Source organism: Haliotis rubra, unplaced genomic scaffold, assembly GCF_003918875.1.
Source record: "Haliotis rubra isolate DU_JTF1 unplaced genomic scaffold, ASM391887v1 Scf513, whole genome shotgun sequence".
Classification (NCBI taxonomy): Eukaryota; Metazoa; Mollusca; class Gastropoda; order Lepetellida; family Haliotidae; genus Haliotis; species Haliotis rubra.
Window position 1 is genome coordinate 664339 of NW_025767206.1, and position 19314 is coordinate 683652.

General features: G+C 39.7%; 1 protein-coding gene across 19 annotated transcripts in view; it reads left to right on the forward strand.

Annotated features, from left to right (window-relative positions):
- LOC124292329 overlaps positions 1 to 19314 on the forward strand; it is a 68704-nt gene that overhangs the window by 3683 nt on the left and 45707 nt on the right. For 13 of the 19 annotated variants that reach the window (XR_006902424.1, XM_046729402.1, XM_046729398.1 and 10 more), the window contains exons 2-11: positions 1353 to 1450; positions 1765 to 1878; positions 5701 to 5715; positions 6901 to 7122; positions 7384 to 7596; positions 8861 to 8971; positions 13385 to 13603; positions 17418 to 17612; positions 18700 to 18840; positions 19037 to 19174. Coding sequence is in view for 18 of the 19 variants with exons in the window: in XM_046729402.1 (XP_046585358.1) it covers positions 1390 to 1450; positions 1765 to 1878; positions 5701 to 5715; positions 6901 to 7122; positions 7384 to 7596; positions 8861 to 8971; positions 13385 to 13603; positions 17418 to 17612; positions 18700 to 18840; positions 19037 to 19174 (1429 nt within the window). In the remaining variant the exon portion in view is untranslated. The remainder of the gene's footprint in view (positions 1 to 1352; positions 1451 to 1764; positions 1879 to 5700; positions 5716 to 6900; positions 7123 to 7383; positions 7597 to 8860; positions 8972 to 13384; positions 13604 to 17417; positions 17613 to 18699; positions 18841 to 19036; positions 19175 to 19314) is intronic. The other 6 variants (XM_046729401.1, XM_046729410.1, XM_046729403.1 and 3 more) reach the window with 5 other exon arrangements.

The following is a 19314-nucleotide window of genomic DNA, read 5'->3' on the forward strand; positions in this document are numbered from 1 at the left end:
TATTATAATAGGTGCAGTAGGTTTACAAAGCATTACTGATAAGTAATTTCAGTGGCAGTATACTACAGCGTGACAGTACAACATCCAATGGCAGTACAGTTACGTTGACGGTATAAGTTAGTGATCGGGTGAATTTAGTTTTACGCCGCACTCAGCAATTCCAGCTATATGGCGGCGGTCTGTAAATAATCGAGTCTGACATAACATAAAATGGCTGTGGTAATACTAATTAAGTATATTCACCCAGTAGCAATAGGTGAATCTATGATCTTCACACAACCGCTGCTCTTGGAGTAACGTGAAATATTGGAGCCATGAACTTGCTCTCTTTTATGGTTTTAATGGTTTCCAGAATGTTCCATATTGTGCTGGATTAGCCTATGCTTTACCAGAAGATTTCAGATTTCACTTTCACAAGCTGGTATATTATACTATAAGGGTAATGCTATTTTTGAGGGCATTATCATTTGCAGAAGCCCGAGGTCTTCCATTAACTGGAAAAGACCGAGGGCTTCTGAAAATGATAATGCCCTCAAAAATAGCATTACCGTTATTATTGCTAAAATACATGGAATTTGTGTTGAAAAGAAAAAGGAAACAATGAAGGAATTTGACTGTACGTTTACCCAAATCAACTTCTGACGGGGTTGACTGCGCAAATGTAATTACGTCATCGAACAATTCAAGTGACGTCACAACAGAAAGTGACGATATTCGACCTTGGCCTTTGACAAGACCATAGCCTGCAACATGTCAAACTATGTCAGTGTTCGGTTTTGGTCCATCAACAGCCTTAACAGTGCAACTGTTAAGGTTAGCACCAACAAGAAAGTCAATATTACCGCTATTTAAAGTGGGAATTTGGGTTGCTTTGACTTGTTTGACCCAGAATATCTGCCAGTTGAAAGACAATTAATGTCGAACTATGACGTCACTTGACAACAGAACTGATAGTGGCCCGTCGTTAAGGTTGAGCGGTCCAATATCATTTGCAGCGGACCGCAAATTTCTGATAATGGGAGGGCCGTTTCATGATAATTCCATGTATTTGAGCTATAATGAATGTTAATACATGAGACGAATACCTCCGCCAAAACCAGTATCGACAATATCATAAGCATGACTGTGTATATTCACTATCAAATAGTGATGTTGCCAGCTTTTGCGGAAAGGTGAGCACATCCTGCTCTGAGGGTGACATCCGTCATAAACAAATGCAAAGGTTAGTCACTTGTACACCTGACAAAATACGGTGCGTGTGGTACAAATCAAAACAAGGAATTGCGTGACCGATGCACAATTTGGAAATGTTTTCCTCCTTTTTAAAATATTTTATTTCTGTTTTCATTCAGATAATTCGATTTTTTGTCAGTACCTGACCTGTGTAAGATGAGGTCTGCTGTCTATCTACTGGTGATCATCCAGGCTGCGTCGGGTACAGCTGCACAAGGTACTGCTGTGTTATTTATATTCCTGTTTCTCACCATGTTGGTATTCCGGGTTACAATAGGTCCCTGACAACCTACACGGGTCCCTGACAACCTACAGGGGTCCCCGACAACCTACACGTGTCCCTGACAACCTACACGTGTACTTGTTGGCGGTGGTCAAATAGACTGTGTCGTATCACGTGAATGAAAGAGTAATGTTTTCGAATCCAGAGCTGTGAACCATGTATTTGATTTCATAATATACTCTGTTGTTACATTATGGATTCCACTTCACAATCTGCTCTGTCAGTATGTTATTTATATGTTACCCGAGGACCAGGATCAAGTTGTCACTACAAGAATGGATGCAGTCCTTCTTCTCCCGACGTGTGTTCAGTGCCTCCTCCAGCTTGTCACACAGACTGGTCTGGAACGTTTTGTCAGATACGTAAGTTCTAGATTGCTATGTTCTTTACACGTAGATGCTATACATAAACACCAAGCATTGTGTGTTCATTCATTCATTCATTTATCCATCCTTCCTACCTTCCTCAGAACTCAGCCTACTTTTTAAACCAATCAAATGATCCCATTTCCCTGTGTCAATAGACTCTTAATGATTAAGAACTCGGCATTCAGCAGGCATATAGGACACGCCCAGGTGCAGATGTGTCAAAAGATACACAACAACAATGTTTTCATTTTTTATTGACGTGAGGTTGACGTTACTCGAATGTCGTGAAGACACAAAACTGAAAACTGAAGACTGCTGATGTTGCACTTTAACAACAAACATAATATATCACTTATTAAATGTCAACAGTGACTTTCTTTTCGCCTTTACAGATTACAACAGTTTCAACACAATCGGGTATATCCAAAACAATCCTTTTACCGTTTTCATTATGATCTTTAGAAACAGAGGATTATCCCTGATATTCTGGGTTGGGTTATTAACGCTTTCGTCTTTGCATTCGCGCTGATCACCCCCAGTTGGACATGGCGGCCCCAGGGTGTTACTGATGTCCTGTAGAAGTCCAAACTGTTCACGTTGGTTACTTCCCACAGCATTACTGCGATGTTTACTTCGACTTGTGACGGACTTGTCTGTAAATCCACTGTTGTACAATGTTGTACAGCATGTTACGCGGCCTGAGTGGTTGGAGATATTCCTGCCCTCGGTATCAATACCTGCCTGCTGATAAAACTTCTTATACATACCAGACAGTTTATTGTTTGGAACACAACTTACACTGAACCTGGGTAGGCCGTCATCAATGGCGGCATGCAATTTCCTGCACAGGGGTCCTTTTTCTCGGAATCAACGACAAATACTTGTCATAAAGTTTTACTAGACAGTTCGGGTTTCCGGGTTGTTCAGAATGAATGATAGATTCATTATCAACGCGGCGATGTTTCAACCCTCCTTGCATATTTTGCGAAACACGTGACACATACATAACGTTTTGTCCTTCCTCCGTATTTCAAGGATGAAACTTTGCCTGCAGAAATCAAGGTCGCGATTGTTCAACTGAGAAATATCCTCTGGAATTACACCAAATTCTAAGAGAGTTGAAGCTGCTGATTTCGGTACTGCACCCAGTCTTTCTATACATTTAGTGCCCACTGGTTGTTTTTTCGCGTTTTCTTCGGTATCGCTTCCTTTTGTTCTTGTTTGATTTCAGTACTATAGGATGATAGAGATGGGGCGACACCACCCTCACTTTCCTCATGTTTTACAAAATCTTGAGATGGAATAGACAGCAACTGGGTTAGACTTGGAGTGTGTGTACATTCAACCGATTCAAAGTCAGTATTGCTGAAAAGTTCGTCGAACAACAAATCAAAATTTACGTAATCGGACTGCTCGTTCATGACTCTCCACTTCTGCTCGGAAAATTTGAATTTGTGACGTAAAGAAATGAAATGACGGAGGATATGACCTTGCTAGTGACGTAACTACATAACTGTCGTACAAAAGCAGGTGGAGTTCTAAGCCCGTTAGAATCTATGTAGAGTAATCTTAGTGGCTCAGAAGGGGCTCGCTTGTTTCGCCCGCTTCACCCCTTCTTAACCACTAAGACTTCTCTACATAGATTCTATTTCATCCATCCATCCATCAATCACATCCATCCATCCATCCATCCATCCATCCATCCATCCATCCATCCATCCATCCACCCATCCCATCCCATCCCATCAATCCATCCATCCATCCATCCATCCATCCATCCACCCATCCATCCATCCATCCATCCATCCATCCATCCATCCATCCATCCATCCATCCATCCATCCATCCATCCATCCATCCATCCATCCATCCATCCATCCCATCCATCCATCCATCCATCCATCCATCCCCATCCATCCATCCATCCATCCATCCATCCATCCATCCATCCGTCATCCATCCATCCATCCATCCATCCATCCATCCATCCATCCATCCCATCCATCCATCCATCCATCCATCCATCCATCCATCCATCCATCCATCCATCCATCCATCCATCCCCATCCGTCCATCCATCCATCCATCCATCCATCCATCCATCCATCCATCCATCCATCCATCCATCCATCCCATCCATCCATCCATCCATCCATCCATCCATCCATCCATCCATCCGTCCCCATCCATCCATCCATCCATCATCCATCCATCCATCCATCCATCCATCCATCCATCCATCCATCCATCCATCCATCCATCCATCCATCCATCCATCCATCCATCCATCCATCCATCCATCCATCCATCCCATCCATCCATCCATCCATCCATCATCCATCCATCCATCCATCCATCCATCCATCATCCATCCATCCATCCATCATCCATCATCCATCCATCCCATCCATCCCACACATCCATCCATCCATCATCCATCATCCATCCATCATCCATCCATCCATCCATCATTCATCCATCCATCCATCCATCCATCCATCCGATCCCATCCATCTCATCCATCCATCCAACCATCCAACCATCCATTCATTCATTCATTTTCCATGCAGTTAAGTTCAAATGAGATTGACGCTACAATGTGGAACTATTTGATATCAGGACATTTCTGACAATATATTTCCGTTAGTCTCATTTATAACCCGAAATTCAAGGCCACGGCGGTGAATGTAGTGATCATCTTTTGGGTTAAGGTTTTGTTTTTCAGTGATGTCGGAATATCATAATGCTACGATAATGGCATTTCTACAGTTAACAATGCAATGCTGTAAACATTCCAGCAAATTGTTAGCCAATCAAATGCCACTGAGTCACTTGCGATCTTTTTATTTTTGCTTAAATACGATTTCTAAAACCATAACAGTGGGCAAATCCCAATAGAGATGTATTTTCGTGAGTTGTTTTGATACGTGCTTGGTATTTCTTGTGTATAGCCCATATTCATGGCTAACAATTAACGGAAAGATTCCATGATCCTAAAACAGCACGTAACGCCACAAGCGGACTGTTTTCGTGATTGTTTTGATACATGTAGGTGCTAGGCTTGTTATATGTCGAGCTCGTGTTAGGCAAAGTCCGGTGTTGATATATGTCACGGATTTAGTATTTGGCTTTAGAGTTTTCTGTTTAAGGTTTAAGTAATACACCTTGAAATCTAGAATCTGGTTGACATTACTTTATAAGCATTAACGTTAGTGGAGCTGTACATATAATAGCAGGTGTAACAGCAATACAGTCAGTGGTAATAATATTCACCCAGCTGCAACAGGTGAAACTAGGATCTTCGTTATAGCTCAATATTATTCTCAGAAATTGACATTTACTTTTAAAGGATCTGTTTTATGAGGTAGTGTGTGAGTGAGTGAATGGTTTTACACCATCTGGCAATATTCCAGCAATATCACGGCGGGGGACACCGGAAATTGGCTTCACTCATTGTGCCCATGTGGGAATCGAACCCGGGTCGAATGCTTTAACCACTGGGCTAACCCGCCGTCCCTTTTATGTGGTAGTATTGTGCAGGCAGAACCACAAGTTTATCAAACATCATATATGTACTTTTTGTATGCGTTCATAGATATAACCAACACACATATGCAACATTAGTAACATCATTACTGTTATAACATGTTATCGTTTTGTTGACAGATAACATCGCACATGGTAAACATGCAATATTAGTAACAACATTACTGTTATAACATGTTATCGTTTTGTTGACAGATAACATCGCACGTGGTAAACCTGCAATATTAGTAACAGCATTACTGTTATAACATGTTATCGTTTTGTTGACAGATAACATCGCAAATGGTAAACTTGCAATATTAGTAACATCATTACTGTTATAACATGTTATCGTTTTGTTGACAGATAACATCGCACATGGTAAACATGCAATATTAGTAACAGCATTACTGTTATAACATGTTATCGTTTTGTTGACAGATAACATCGCACATGGTAAACCTGCAATATTAGTAACAGCATTACTGTTATAACATGTTATCGTTTTGTTGACAGATAACATCGCAAATGGTAAACATGCAATATTAGTAACAACATTACTGTTATAACATGTTATCGTTTTGTTGACAGATAACATCGGAAATGGTAAACATGCAATATTAGTAACATCATTACTGTTATAACATGTTATCGTTTTGTTGACAGATAACATCGCAAATGGTAAACATGCAATATTAGTAACATCATTACTGTTATAACATGTTATCGTTTTGTTGACAGATAACATCGCACATGGTAAACATGCAATATTAGTAACATCATTACTGTTATAACATGTTATCGTTTTGTTGACAGATAACATCGCAAAAGGTAAACATGCAATATTAGTAACAACATTACTGTTATAACATGTTATCGTTTTGTTGACAGATAACATCGCAAATGGTAAACATGCAATATTAGTAACATCATTACTGTTATAACATGTTATCGTTTTGTTGACAGATAACATCGCAAATGGTAAACATGCAATATTAGTAACATCATTACTGTTATAACATGTTATCGTTTTGTTGACAGATAACATCGCACATGGTAAACATGCAATATTAGTAACATCATTACTGTTATAACATGTTATCGTTTTGTTGACAGATAACATCGCAAATGGTAAACATGCAATATTAGTAACAGCATTACTGTTATAACATGTTATCGTTTTGTTGACAGATAACATCGGAAATGGTAAACATGCAATATTAGTAACAACATTACTGTTATAACATGTTATCGTTTTGTTGACAGATAACATCGCACATGGTAAACATGCAATATTAGTAACATCATTACTGTTATAACATGTTATCGTTTTGTTGACAGATAACATCGCACATGGTAAACATGCAATATTAGTAACATCATTACTGTTATAACATGTTATCGTTTTGTTGACAGATAACATCGCAAATGGTAAACATGCAATATTAGTAACAGCATTACTGTTATAACATGTTATCGTTTTGTTGACAGATAACATCGCACATGGTAAACCTGCCAGTCAGAGCAGCACATGGACAGACAATACCGGTACATATAATGCCAGTAGAGCTGTTGACGGGAATGTCAGCACAGACTGGAACAGTGGTAGTTGTTCACATACAGACGAACAGGGTGGTGGGAATGCCAACTGGCATATTTTTCTTGGTGGGACGTACCTAATCAGCCGGATCACAATCTATCTCCGTAGTAACGGTAAGTTGTGTTCTCTCTCTTTTATGAGAACAAAATAAAGTGTATGACCATAAACACTTCCTGTCTGACAGCAGACTGCTGAAGCTAAGGATTTGAACTGATGTGTAAAGTGGATTTACGTAACTGTTTACAGACCCGACAATAACTTGCCTTCGATAAAGAGTCCATGTATGTAAAATGAAGGAACATACCACGCGACATTTCATTTTTAAACGTCAGATGTACTTTGATTGTTTATGTGTAACATATGCTCTATTGCAGCCATTGACAAATATCAAGCAATGGAAGTATTGGTCAACAACAGGACATGTCGAAAGCTACCTGTGACAGACATCAGAGATTCTCTAGCTCATCTGATAAGTAACCCTGTGACACTCAGCTGTATACAACCTATAGAGGGCGACACTGTAACCATTGAAATGGCGGGGCCTTGGTTGGCACTCTGTGAGGTGCAGGTGTTTGGCGAGAAGAAAGGTAATGATACAAACAGACCAAACAATAATGTCCAAATGTTGAAATTGAATAACAATAACTACAACCCCTTGAAAACTGCCATTCCACAAAACTGCTCCCAAATAAAATCCAACAACGCAAGCGTCTGAGGAAACCTTGTCTCAGTATTGAAATGTTAAGTGGATACTTTCAAACAATGTCCCTCCAGCTAGCCTTGTTCAAATGTATAGATATTGAAACAACCTATAGAGGGCAGCAATGTGACGGTTGTCATAGCAGGCGTTACTTAACATATTGTCAGGTGCATGTGATTGGTAAGATCAAAGGTAAATATGCAAACAGACAAAAATATTGAAGTCCTCACCAATCACCAAACCCGTTTCATACAACAGTAAACATCGTCTACTCGCTGTCTTCATCTGATGCTAAATGCATATGACTAAAATTCTAATTCTCCTGCCACAAAATCCCTCTTCACCTATACCCCTCGACTCTTACCTCTCACCATTTACCACCCCCTCCTGACGGTAGTAAACATCTAGCACCCGCTTTATCTTCTGCTGCTCTTAAATACATTCGACAAACACGCTTTTCAAACTGACATTAAATATTTTAGCATCTGAGGTGAGGTGAGGTGAAATTGGGTTTATCGTCGTGCTCGAGAATATTTCGCTCATATGACGACGTGCATGCGTGTGTATGTGTATGTGCGGCTGCTTGTACTAGCCCAGACTGAAGCTGGTTTTATAGTGCTAGCCCACTGAGATACCATGCCGCAGTGAAGCATGAATACCCCACTCAGACACATTATACTGACTCCGAGCCGACCAGTCCTTGTTATACCCATTAATGCCGAGCGCCAGGCAGGGACCAACAAGTACCATATTTTAACGTCTTTTGGTATGACGCGGTCGGGAATGGAACCCGCGACCTTCCGCTCTCCGGGCGGACGCTCTAACCACTACACCACGGAGGCGGTTTTAGCATCTGAACTGCATGGTTACTGTTGATATAAGGACTAGCTCCTGTGAGCCACTTCAGGGAAAATATATTTTATCAACATTCTTGCATAAACAGATCACACAAATAATTATGTTTAAAATACAACTTTACCCTCAAAAATTAATTGTGGTTTAAAGTTCCCCATTTACAATGAGAAGTGTTCTTCCATATAAAATTTTCCAAACGACCCGATATATACCACTGTTCAATAGTGTAATAATAATAGGACGTAGGTAATATTCAGATACTATGCTCAAGGTTCTATCAAGTGACTTCTTTGTAGTGTCATGCCACTGCTCTAATGGCTGCTCAGATTTCCCCAACACTCCATGTTCAGCCCCTTCAACGGGCCCAGTTTGCATACCACCATGGTTCGGAAGCTTTTGCCAGATGGGTAAGACAAATAAGGATAAGCACAAGGGAAGATTAATCAAATACCATGTATGTGTGTAGCGGGAAACGCCTTAGGCTGTTGACAGGGTCGGGCGTGCTTGTCAGTCGCTCCGCTGTAAGGGCCTGTGTTGGGTCTAGAATTTGATATTCATAACTGCGTTTGGCTTATATTTCTGTATTATCATTAAGGTAAGTGATTTTTGGCTGCATAGGGTCAAATATTGGCTCATTTTGCCATATCTGTGTGTTTTGTTGTGCCGCGTTGACTTACCGCACTACGTGGCCTCAGTTTTCGCGCATTGTGTCTGAGTGAAAGTTTTCATTTCGACTTGATCACAGAAATTTTTGGGTATGGAGAGCGACACTGATGGGGATTGGGATGATAATATTCCCTCTACCTCATTTGAGGAAACCTCGACAGATGCTGAATTTGCAGACAATTACGTGTCAATGATTTCCAAACGTTTGAAACGAAAACATGAGGATGACCGAGTTATAAATGATACGACTTCGTCATTACCTATCAAATGTAATGTCATTCTTACTTCTGTTGACCAAAAATTACGTTTACAAACTTGAGTCCAATTGCTTTGGCTCGGGATATTCATAAAAACATTGGCGATGTGGAGTATATGACAAAACTGGAAAAGGGAGATTTAGTTATAAACAGCAGGACTACTGAGCAACCTTGAACAGAATGTAGCGTGTGTCTGTGACGTTCGTGTCAAGAGTTCTGTCCCAAAGAGTCGTAGTGAATCTAAGGGAGTTATTTACAATGTTGACACAGATGTAAATGAGGATGAGATATTTGAGCAATTGAAAAGTCAAAAGGTTAAATGTGCCCAAAGACTTTTGCGTGGAAAAGAAAAGGAACTTACTACTTCCATTCTTCTTACTTTCTCAACACCACATTTGCCTGAACGTGTTAGGATGTATTATCACTACTTTCGTGTGCATCTGTATATCCCACCAGCTATTAGATGCTACAATTGCCAGAAGTTTGGCCATGTTTCAACCCGATGTAAAAGTAAAAAGCCTGTATGTCCCAGGTGCAGTGGTGAGCACAAAGTAGAAAATTGTTCGGAAAAAGTATCGAGGTGTTGCAATTGTGGTGGTAGCCACAGTGCTGCCTACAAGGGATGTGAGAAATACAAGGAGGCAGTATCTGTGCAAAGAGTACAGAGTAAACTATCTTATGCTGAAGCAACTCGTATAGTCAAGCCCACTCCAACTCCATCTTATGCAGCTACTGTAACCGCCGCTCAGAAATCACGATCTGTGTCGTTACAAGCCTCGCAATCAACAGATGGAACCCGTCCTGTTCCTCTTGCAGCTAGATCTGGGTCTAACCCTACCTGTATTTGTAAACGTCAGTCACGAGAGTCAGATATAAACCAGAGTGTATCGAATTCACCTGTTACAGCTCAAGTCAGCTCTCCACTGGTAGCCAATCCAATTCTTAGTACTTCTCCTGAAACCTTTTTGATTTCAGGATGCTTTAAAGAGGAGCAGATGAATTGTCTTGTGTCGGCGGCAAAAATACATCTTCAAATCGATGTTCCTAGTGATCTGTTGAGTGAGGTACATGTTGAGATGAATGATGGATAAAGCTTTAGTATTCCTGACCATAATGCAATGGAATGCACAAAGTCTTGTTGCACATGGGGATAATTTAAAGCATTTTCTATCAAATAGGTCACCACAGCCCGATATTATTTGTGTACAGGAAACTTTTCTTTGGCCAGAGAGTCATTTTAGAATTAATGGCAATCTTGGTCTCCGTCAGGACAGACTAACCATTAGTCCGAGTACTACAAATCCCCGGAGAGGCGGTTGTGCTATATTTATTAAGACTGATTTGTCGTATCCGGTTCACGAATTACCAAATACAGTGTATGAGGCTAACGCAGTAAAAATTCATTATGAGGAAGATTTAATATTTATAATACAGGTAAGCCAAACGTAGATGAATATCTGAAATTAATTGATCCCAATGGAGGCCCATATTTTATATGTGAGGACTTTAACAGCCATAATATGTTTTGGGGAAGCAACAAGACGGGTTATAATGGTCAGATAGTTTAACAATTTTTAGATGAAGCAGATCTTGTCCTTTTAAACGATGGTAAAATGACCCACATGGATCTTGGCAAATGGACTTTTTCTCCTTTAGATCTATCAATGATATCATCACACATAGCCAGTTAGTGTAACTGGGATGTATTTCAGGAAGATGCGTTAGGTAGTGGCCATTTTCCTGTTTTTACTGAAATTCAGGTTCGACCATATCGTGATTCTTGTGATAATGTCCCTCGGTGGAAATTCAAGAAGGCTAATTTGGCACTTTTTCTGGTCTGTGTGCTGAACATATTACATCCGATCTTATAAATGGTGATGTTAATATGTCTAATGAAAATATCACAACAAAATTAATAAGAATTGCAGAAGACTCCATTGGAAAATCGTCTGTTAAGAAAGCGGCATTTCCGCCAAAGTTCTGGTGGAATGACAGCTGTAAAAAACCAATAACGCAAGGAAGAAGGCATATAATAAGGTTCGTTACTCGTCATTGCCATGTGATTTGGCTGATTTTCGTAAGAAACGAGCTACGTTCCAACGTATTGTACGGAGTACAAAACGATTGAGTTGGAGGGAATATATTTCTAATATTAATAGATTTGCATCATTTACTAGTATCAGGTCCAAGGTGAAAACGATCGGTAGAAATAATATTCGTTCGCCTTTACCGTAATGGGAGAAAATGGGGAACACATATCAAAAAGTCAGAAAGTAAATGCCCTTGTTAAACAATTTAAATCTGTTAGCAGTTCTGAAAATTATTGTGATGAATACAGAGAATATAAACAAGTCTTTGAAACAAACTTTCTGCCTGAAATGTCTTTTGCCGTATTGGACAGTAGCGTGGAAATTAAAACAGCTATCACTCATGATGAACTTAAGGCAGCCATATCAAGAACACATAATTCGCTTCCAGGTGCGGATGAGTTGTGCTCTGAAATGTTTAAGCATATGCCAGATTCTACTCTAGCTGTTATTCGGGAACTGTTGAACATAAGTTGGTGTTCTGGATCCCTGCCTTGGACATGGGGACATGCAATAATAGTTCCAGTATCCAAACCAGGAAAACATCCATCGCTTCCTGCATCCTATAGACCGATTGCTCTCACTTCTAATTTATGTAAAATCGGTCTTTTCTAACTGTGGCCTTTGCAATTTGGAGACGCCTGAAAATATCGAACATTATCTAATTACATGCCCTGGGCATAACAACATAAGACAAAATCTCACTTGAGGTTGATGATGCATTTTCCTTAGAAACAGTTTTGGGCCCCAATATCATGTATGGTTCTGTGCAACGGGCAGTTTTAGATTTTATCTCGTCATCTGGAAAATATGATGTTATCTAGACAGGCTCTCGAATGGCTTAGACAGATTTAGTTCTGTGGTTTTAAATCATTTTAACACTCTGTCATCTGAACCTATTGCTTTTTTTTGATGAATGAGTATTAAATGTTTCAGAAATGGAAGTGATTACTTAAGGTTTTGAATCCCTAACACAAAGCAGAGGTTATTCGATATTTGTATACATCTATCCAATTTAATATTAATAGTGTTGTCATTTCTTTTATCTTAACAAAATGATGAATTTACCTATGATTGTTTATTAAATCAAGTCAATGTGTTGGGCGCAAATAGGCCTCTTATTGGTCCACGTCGCCCTAAAACTATAAACCAACCAACCAACAAGCGTGTGTGGTAATATTCATACTGGTTTCCTTTTGATACTGAACACACGTGCACGTACATGTGAAATATATGCCATGAATAAAATGTATTGGTGTATTTAAACTCCGCCCCACGTGAATGTAGGGTTATACTAAACATACTGTATTAGTGAACGAATTAACGATTAGCCCCTGCAGGCAATGTCGTTGGTCGAATCCGCTCAGACTGACGTGTGTTAGTCAATTGAACATCTATTCATAGATTTTACATCTTTTTCATTCTGCAGGAAGCATAATGAGCTATTGGTGTTTTAAGCTATGTGTGACCCTTGTAAACGATGCATAGAATCATTTTTTAGTTTGACGCTCACAATGTTATCAACTCTTTCAGCTGAAATTATTAAAGCACATTTTCTTGTCCATCTCCACAATCCGCTATGTGACGGTGGCTTGTAAATAATCGAGCCTGATTGATGTAGTAAGCAAAGACCTACCAAGCCACCGACCCTGAACACCCATCGGTCTGTTCACTTCTTGATAGTGTAATGTATTAATGATATTGATATCATCCAACTCTGGCGTCCTGATTACTATAGTCAAAGTGAACTAAAATAGCTTTAATGACACACGACTGTGCTTCTGATATGTTTCTGTTCATCTGCTTACAGAAAACATTGCCTTTCAAAGGACAGCAACACAGAGTTGCAGTTATAGTGGAGGCGGCATCCCCTACTGTGCTGCGTATGCTGTAGATGGGAACACTGACACAGACTTCAGTCACAGGAGTTGTTCTAACACAAACAACGCAGGTGCCAGCTGGCAGGTTCTCCTTGATGATCATCAGATGTTCAACATCAGCAGCATCAGGATCTACCTGCGAAGCGACCGTAAGTCATATACATTAACTCGTTCTGATTCACCAACATATGCAAGGTTCCACTATCCTGGATAAATGTTAGTTACAAAAACAAATACATTATGCAACGCAAGAAGAAGTTAGATTGTATTGACTAGTAAACACCTTCCTTGGTTACGATTAAATAATTGCCGTGACAAAAGGTTTAAGAGTCCCCTTTGAACCAGCAAAATATAACACAGACAAGTCTAAAATATCAAATAGTATATTGAGCAAACAATGAGCAAGCTACAATAAATAACAATGCAGCTATATAGTACAATGCAATTGAGTCACAAATCTAAAATAATGGGTCACAAATATGAAATATTAACGCATCAGAGTCTTGGCAATTACAATGAGAACAGATTTTCAAACTGAAGGTAGTTTACAATGAGAGCAGTCAGACTCGCACTGTCTTGAATGAAGGTCAGACGATGACAGACAGACGACGACGGTAGGCAGGTGACGACAGAAAGATGTACACAACTCAAGGTATATAAAAAGTCCCGTGTAATTCCGTGTCAACACAATAACTAGCCTTTATATATACTGACACAGTGTCTAGAACTTTTGAGCAAAGCGTGGCTGTATCATTATTCTCTCAGTGCTTTATGGAAATCTGTGGAACGTACGAGCGGTCAAAACAGAAATAAAGCCAAGGGAGGCAACTCTGAAGCGCTATCTCAAAAGGCGTGCAGCTAAAATACTATTGCCATTGAACATATATGATACGAAATGTGACCCACAACCCACACTCAAAACTTTAAACATTGTGACCCAATAATAACTATCACTTAATCAGTGATAATACAAATTAAAAAAACCCACTCTCGTAACACCTTACACAAGTTGACTTTGATATGATAAACAGCCAACTGTTTACAGCTTGTTTTTTCTAATTGTAAGCTATCAGCAGATAGTTTTCAAAACAAACACTTCGCTGAGTTTCCAGAAATTAGCTTGTTTGGTTTAATAAAGTGTAAACTTAAAAACATCCCGTCGTTGTCTATGAGAAAACGCAAGAGTATGATTGACTTTAGCGAGGTCGCGAACGCGACACACGTGTGAGGTACAGAATTAGAATGACAGTACCTGTCCTTTCAATCCACATCGAAATTATCATCCTCAATAAAACCAAAGCATAATAAAATTAATATCCATGAGTTGCCCATTTACTTCTGACACTACAAAAGAATACTTTTATCTTCTTTATCATTCCAATTCTAGAAGGGCGTTTTGGATATCATAAGCCTCTTGAAAAGTGGGAATACTCGGAAATAACTTGAAAATATAAACTACTTTGTAATATATTTCCGCTTCTGGTAATAGTGAACGAATTGGGAAGACATTACAACCGTTAGGGAAGTATCAGAATATGACCGCCAGCGATCACGTTATTAGGTCAGTAATGCATAATACCGATACTATTTCTAAAATATTCATCACTCGACGAGGCATATTGTTTTACCATAGTCGATTACATTGTCTGTCCCAATCGCCTGGCTGCACCTGGCATGGTGGTCAGTGGTCTACCACGTTGAGCAATGAGGAATTGTTTACGGTGAGCAAGGACATTATCTTCCTGAAAGACAAAACGTCGTCTTAAACGCCTTTGCAAATGGGACAACAAGGAATGTTCAGATAGCACTGTCCATGAGCCTACCTTGTACAGTATGGTGTGGAGTAGACTAACAACTAGTCTCTGAAATGAACATATTTTACTGAAAAAAGTTCATAGTAAAAAAAAAAATATAATGAAAAGGAGCCCTGAGACTTTCTTCATTTTCAGAGACTAAACAAACCTGCAGAGGGATAATTTCTTGGAATTTCACAACACATGCAAAGATTCTTATCACCCATTACTGCTTTAATTGTGTGTGACAGGAATATTTACTGCCCCCACCGCCTCCCGGTCCTACTGCCAGTGGTGTGGGCCGATTTGGGGTAATGAGTATCAAGTGTCGCCAAATCTATTTTGAGAGCAAGCAGGGATACCAGCTAAGGGTAGCATCTCTTGATATTCCTATGGCTGGACAACTGGATCTCAAAAAGCAGTGAGTGAGTGAGTTTTAGTTTTATGCCACACTCAGCAATCTTCCAGCTGTCTGTTCCAAGTTTGATGAAGCTTGCATGTATAGTTTGGAAGATCTGCTCCGGACAAGATGACTGACTGACTTACTGAGTTGGTTTTACGCCGCTTTTAGCAATATTCCAGCAACATCACGGCGGGGGACACCCGAAATGGGCTTCACACATTGTACCCATGTGGGGATTCGAACCCGGGTCTTCGGAGTGACGAACCAACGCTTTAACCATTAGGCTACCCCACCGCCCCCCGGACAAGATGAAAACCTCATGGTCACAACAGCCTAGGTCATGTTTCCATGGAAACAGCACCAAAAAAAATTTCATATCTGGGTCTAACCATCAAATGGCACATTTATGGATCATGCTTGATATGTGTACCAAGTTTACCATGTGTACCAAGTCAGGTTTCCATGGAAACGCAAAAAATAAAATTCATATCTGGGTCTAACCATCACATGGCACATTTATGGATCATGTTTGGTATGTGTACCCAGTTTGATGAAGCTAGCATGTATAATTTAGGAGCTTTGCTTCAGACAAGATGACATTCTCATGGTCACAGCCTAAGTCATGTTTCCATGGAAACAACAAAAAATAACATTCATATCTGGGTCTAACCCGCAAAAGGAACATGTAGGGATCATGGTTGACATGTGTACCAAGTTTGGTTAAGCTATCACGAATAGTTCAGGAGATATGCTTCGGACAAAGCGTGACGGACGCACGGACGGACGGAACTCGTTTCTATATTCCCGCAAATTCGTTGTTGCGGAGGATAACAATATGCCATCAGATCCCCATGACAATGTCTTTTTAAAGTTTATGGATAAAGTCACAAATGCCTACATCGTTGAGGTACACTGCTTTGAGCCTAATGATTTATATTTCTCTGTTTGTCTCTTCATCATGCAAATCAAGGATGACACAACAACAACAGTAGCATGGCTTGTATTTTCTACTGACTTGTCTGAATAGGGAGAATTTCGAATGTCCTTGATGGAGAACAAAACAACACATCTTCACCACTTAAGTACTTTTCAATCATTGTATTCTGATTTGGACGAATGCTGTGTATATTTGCTTTCATCCTCATCAAAGTTCCAATTCATTTTTACCTTGAGATGGAAAACTTTTCGAAATGATCACCTCTCCTCGCCTGTGTAAAATGAAACAGTTAAAGAAAATACTCAGATTTTATAAGTCATCAGGTCTCTTGTGTAATCACACACCTTGTTTGTCTGAAGTGAGAGGACAGGCAGAAGCAGGAGGTCTTGGCTCAGTGTGGGGTCTTGGGGAGAGGTGGGGGAGGCTCCCCATGAGTTAATATTAAACACTAGTGACAGCTAGAGATCAACTGATAATTACAAGCCATATTCTGGCTTGTGAATTCAGCAGATTGGTACAGACCCTGAAGCTGAAGCTGAGCCACATTTTCTAGAAATCTAGGACTTTTGCCACATTTTACTAGACTTGTGTGGGCTTTCTTGGATATATTTGCTCTCAGGGTCTGTACCCTGGCACCATTGTTAATCTACTATGATGTTTCTTGGTCTGAATCATAGGTCTTACAGAAATAAACGTTCTTGTGTAGGATGTTTGGCAACACTATTCTTTGTTCAAATACTTGTGATATTTTGGGCATTTCTTTGTATTTCATGATCCCTCTGATAATTTATTCATACATTTTGTATTTCATTTCAATTTTCAATTTAAAGTTTGGGACCGCAACGATGGCCTGCAGGTGCTTGTGAACGGCGACCCGTGTGTCCCTGTGAGTGGAACACCTGACTGGTTACATGGACCTGTCACAAACCCTGTTGACGTCACATGTACCCACGTAATGAAGGGGAACAATGTTACCATCACCAGAAGCGGGACATTTCTGGCATTGTGCGAGGTTCAAGTTTTTAGTAAGTATGATCCGATCGACATCGAGCTCGAGAGTGTGTATGTTGTTTATGATATTGTTGACAAGAGGCTGTGAATTTAATAGAGAATAAAATCAGTACATCATTACTCATGTTTAACATTGCTTCTGATAAGTGAGATATTTTTTTAACGGGTCTTACATGACGGGAGTGAGTGAGTGAGTGTATAAGTATTGCTTAACACCGCATAAGCAATTGCAGCTATTCACGGTAACGTGCTGAACGGACATGTTGCCACCTAAATGTCTGTATGTGTAGATGCTAAGAACCTTTGATTTGCTATTTTGTACAATATGATAACGTGTTATGTGTGTTATGGTGAAAGCACATAATTACAGATCAATCATTATTCAGTGGTGATGGAAGCTCAATGGGCGAATAGACGAAAGAAGAAAACTGAATTGTAACTGTACTTGTAATTGTAATTAATTGTAACTGAATTGAAACTTTACCTCGCTCAGATCACATATAACTAGGATAAAAGGATAGAGTTACATATTACAGAAACCAAAACATACGTCTGGCAGTTATTGCAAGTTTGTCAGGTGTACTTTTTAAATATCAGAAAAGGAATATAATTTGTAAATTTTGGAAGATTTCAATCAACAACATCTTCTAGATAGGTGTGTGACAATGTATGTTTGATTTCATATGGCAAACTCTGCACATGATGAAATAGGAGCTAGTCAGCAGAAACTGATTGAAAATTGGTCATCTGGACAGTGATATCTCTCAGAAGGTTCGGTCAGTGCCAATTGTGAAGTTAGGAAGGTTGTAGGAATTCGAAACTCTAAGTAAATCATAATGTACAAACGGCAGATCCACAGAATCCAACGAGGTTGATATATTCTCGAAACTCCTGACTTTGGGTTCATACCACATGCTGTCCAAAAGGTTATGTTTGGCGATCTCTGTTACTATGAAATTCAGTATCCAGCATGTAGCCATGAAATATGTTCAACATATGGGAAGGAAGTGATCAATAGTCTAGAATTTGATATCCATTGTTAGTCCTGACTATAGAAAGTATATGACGAACATTATCAAACTAAAACTGATGTCCTTGCAGTTTGCGGTGATGGATGGTTTGGGGAGAACTGTGAGAGGCAGTGTCAGTGTCTAAATACATCTGAAGTATGTGACAAGGAGACCGGATATTGCAGAAGTGGGTGTGCTGCTGGGAAACAAGGACAAGGGTGTCAGAACCCAGGTAAAATGGAAATATTCTGTAATATACTAACTGATAATACAATAGTTTGACAAAAAACCCTGCCATAATGGTGAGTTGAAGTTATACATTGTGATACACTTGGCCTTAGTCCAAGCGTTATATTTTCACACTGAAAAATCAAATTTTTTTTTTTTGTTAACAAAGGATTAATGGGCTCTCCGTTTTGTCCGTTCAGTTTGTAACGATAGATTCTTTGGCTCTAACTGTAGCCAGCAGTGCCAGTGTCTAGATCTATCTGAAGTATGTGACAAGGAGACTGGCTACTGTAGGAGTGGATGTGCTGCTGGGAAACAAGGACCAGGGTGTCAGCAACGTGTAACATGTCATTATATTCTCACATCTTCTGACTTTGGCTATATTTCCCGAGCTCTTCTTACGATAAAATAACGTATCCTGCATATCAAGCTTTCAGTGAAACATGTTCTACAAGAAAGTGATACATAACATAGAGTT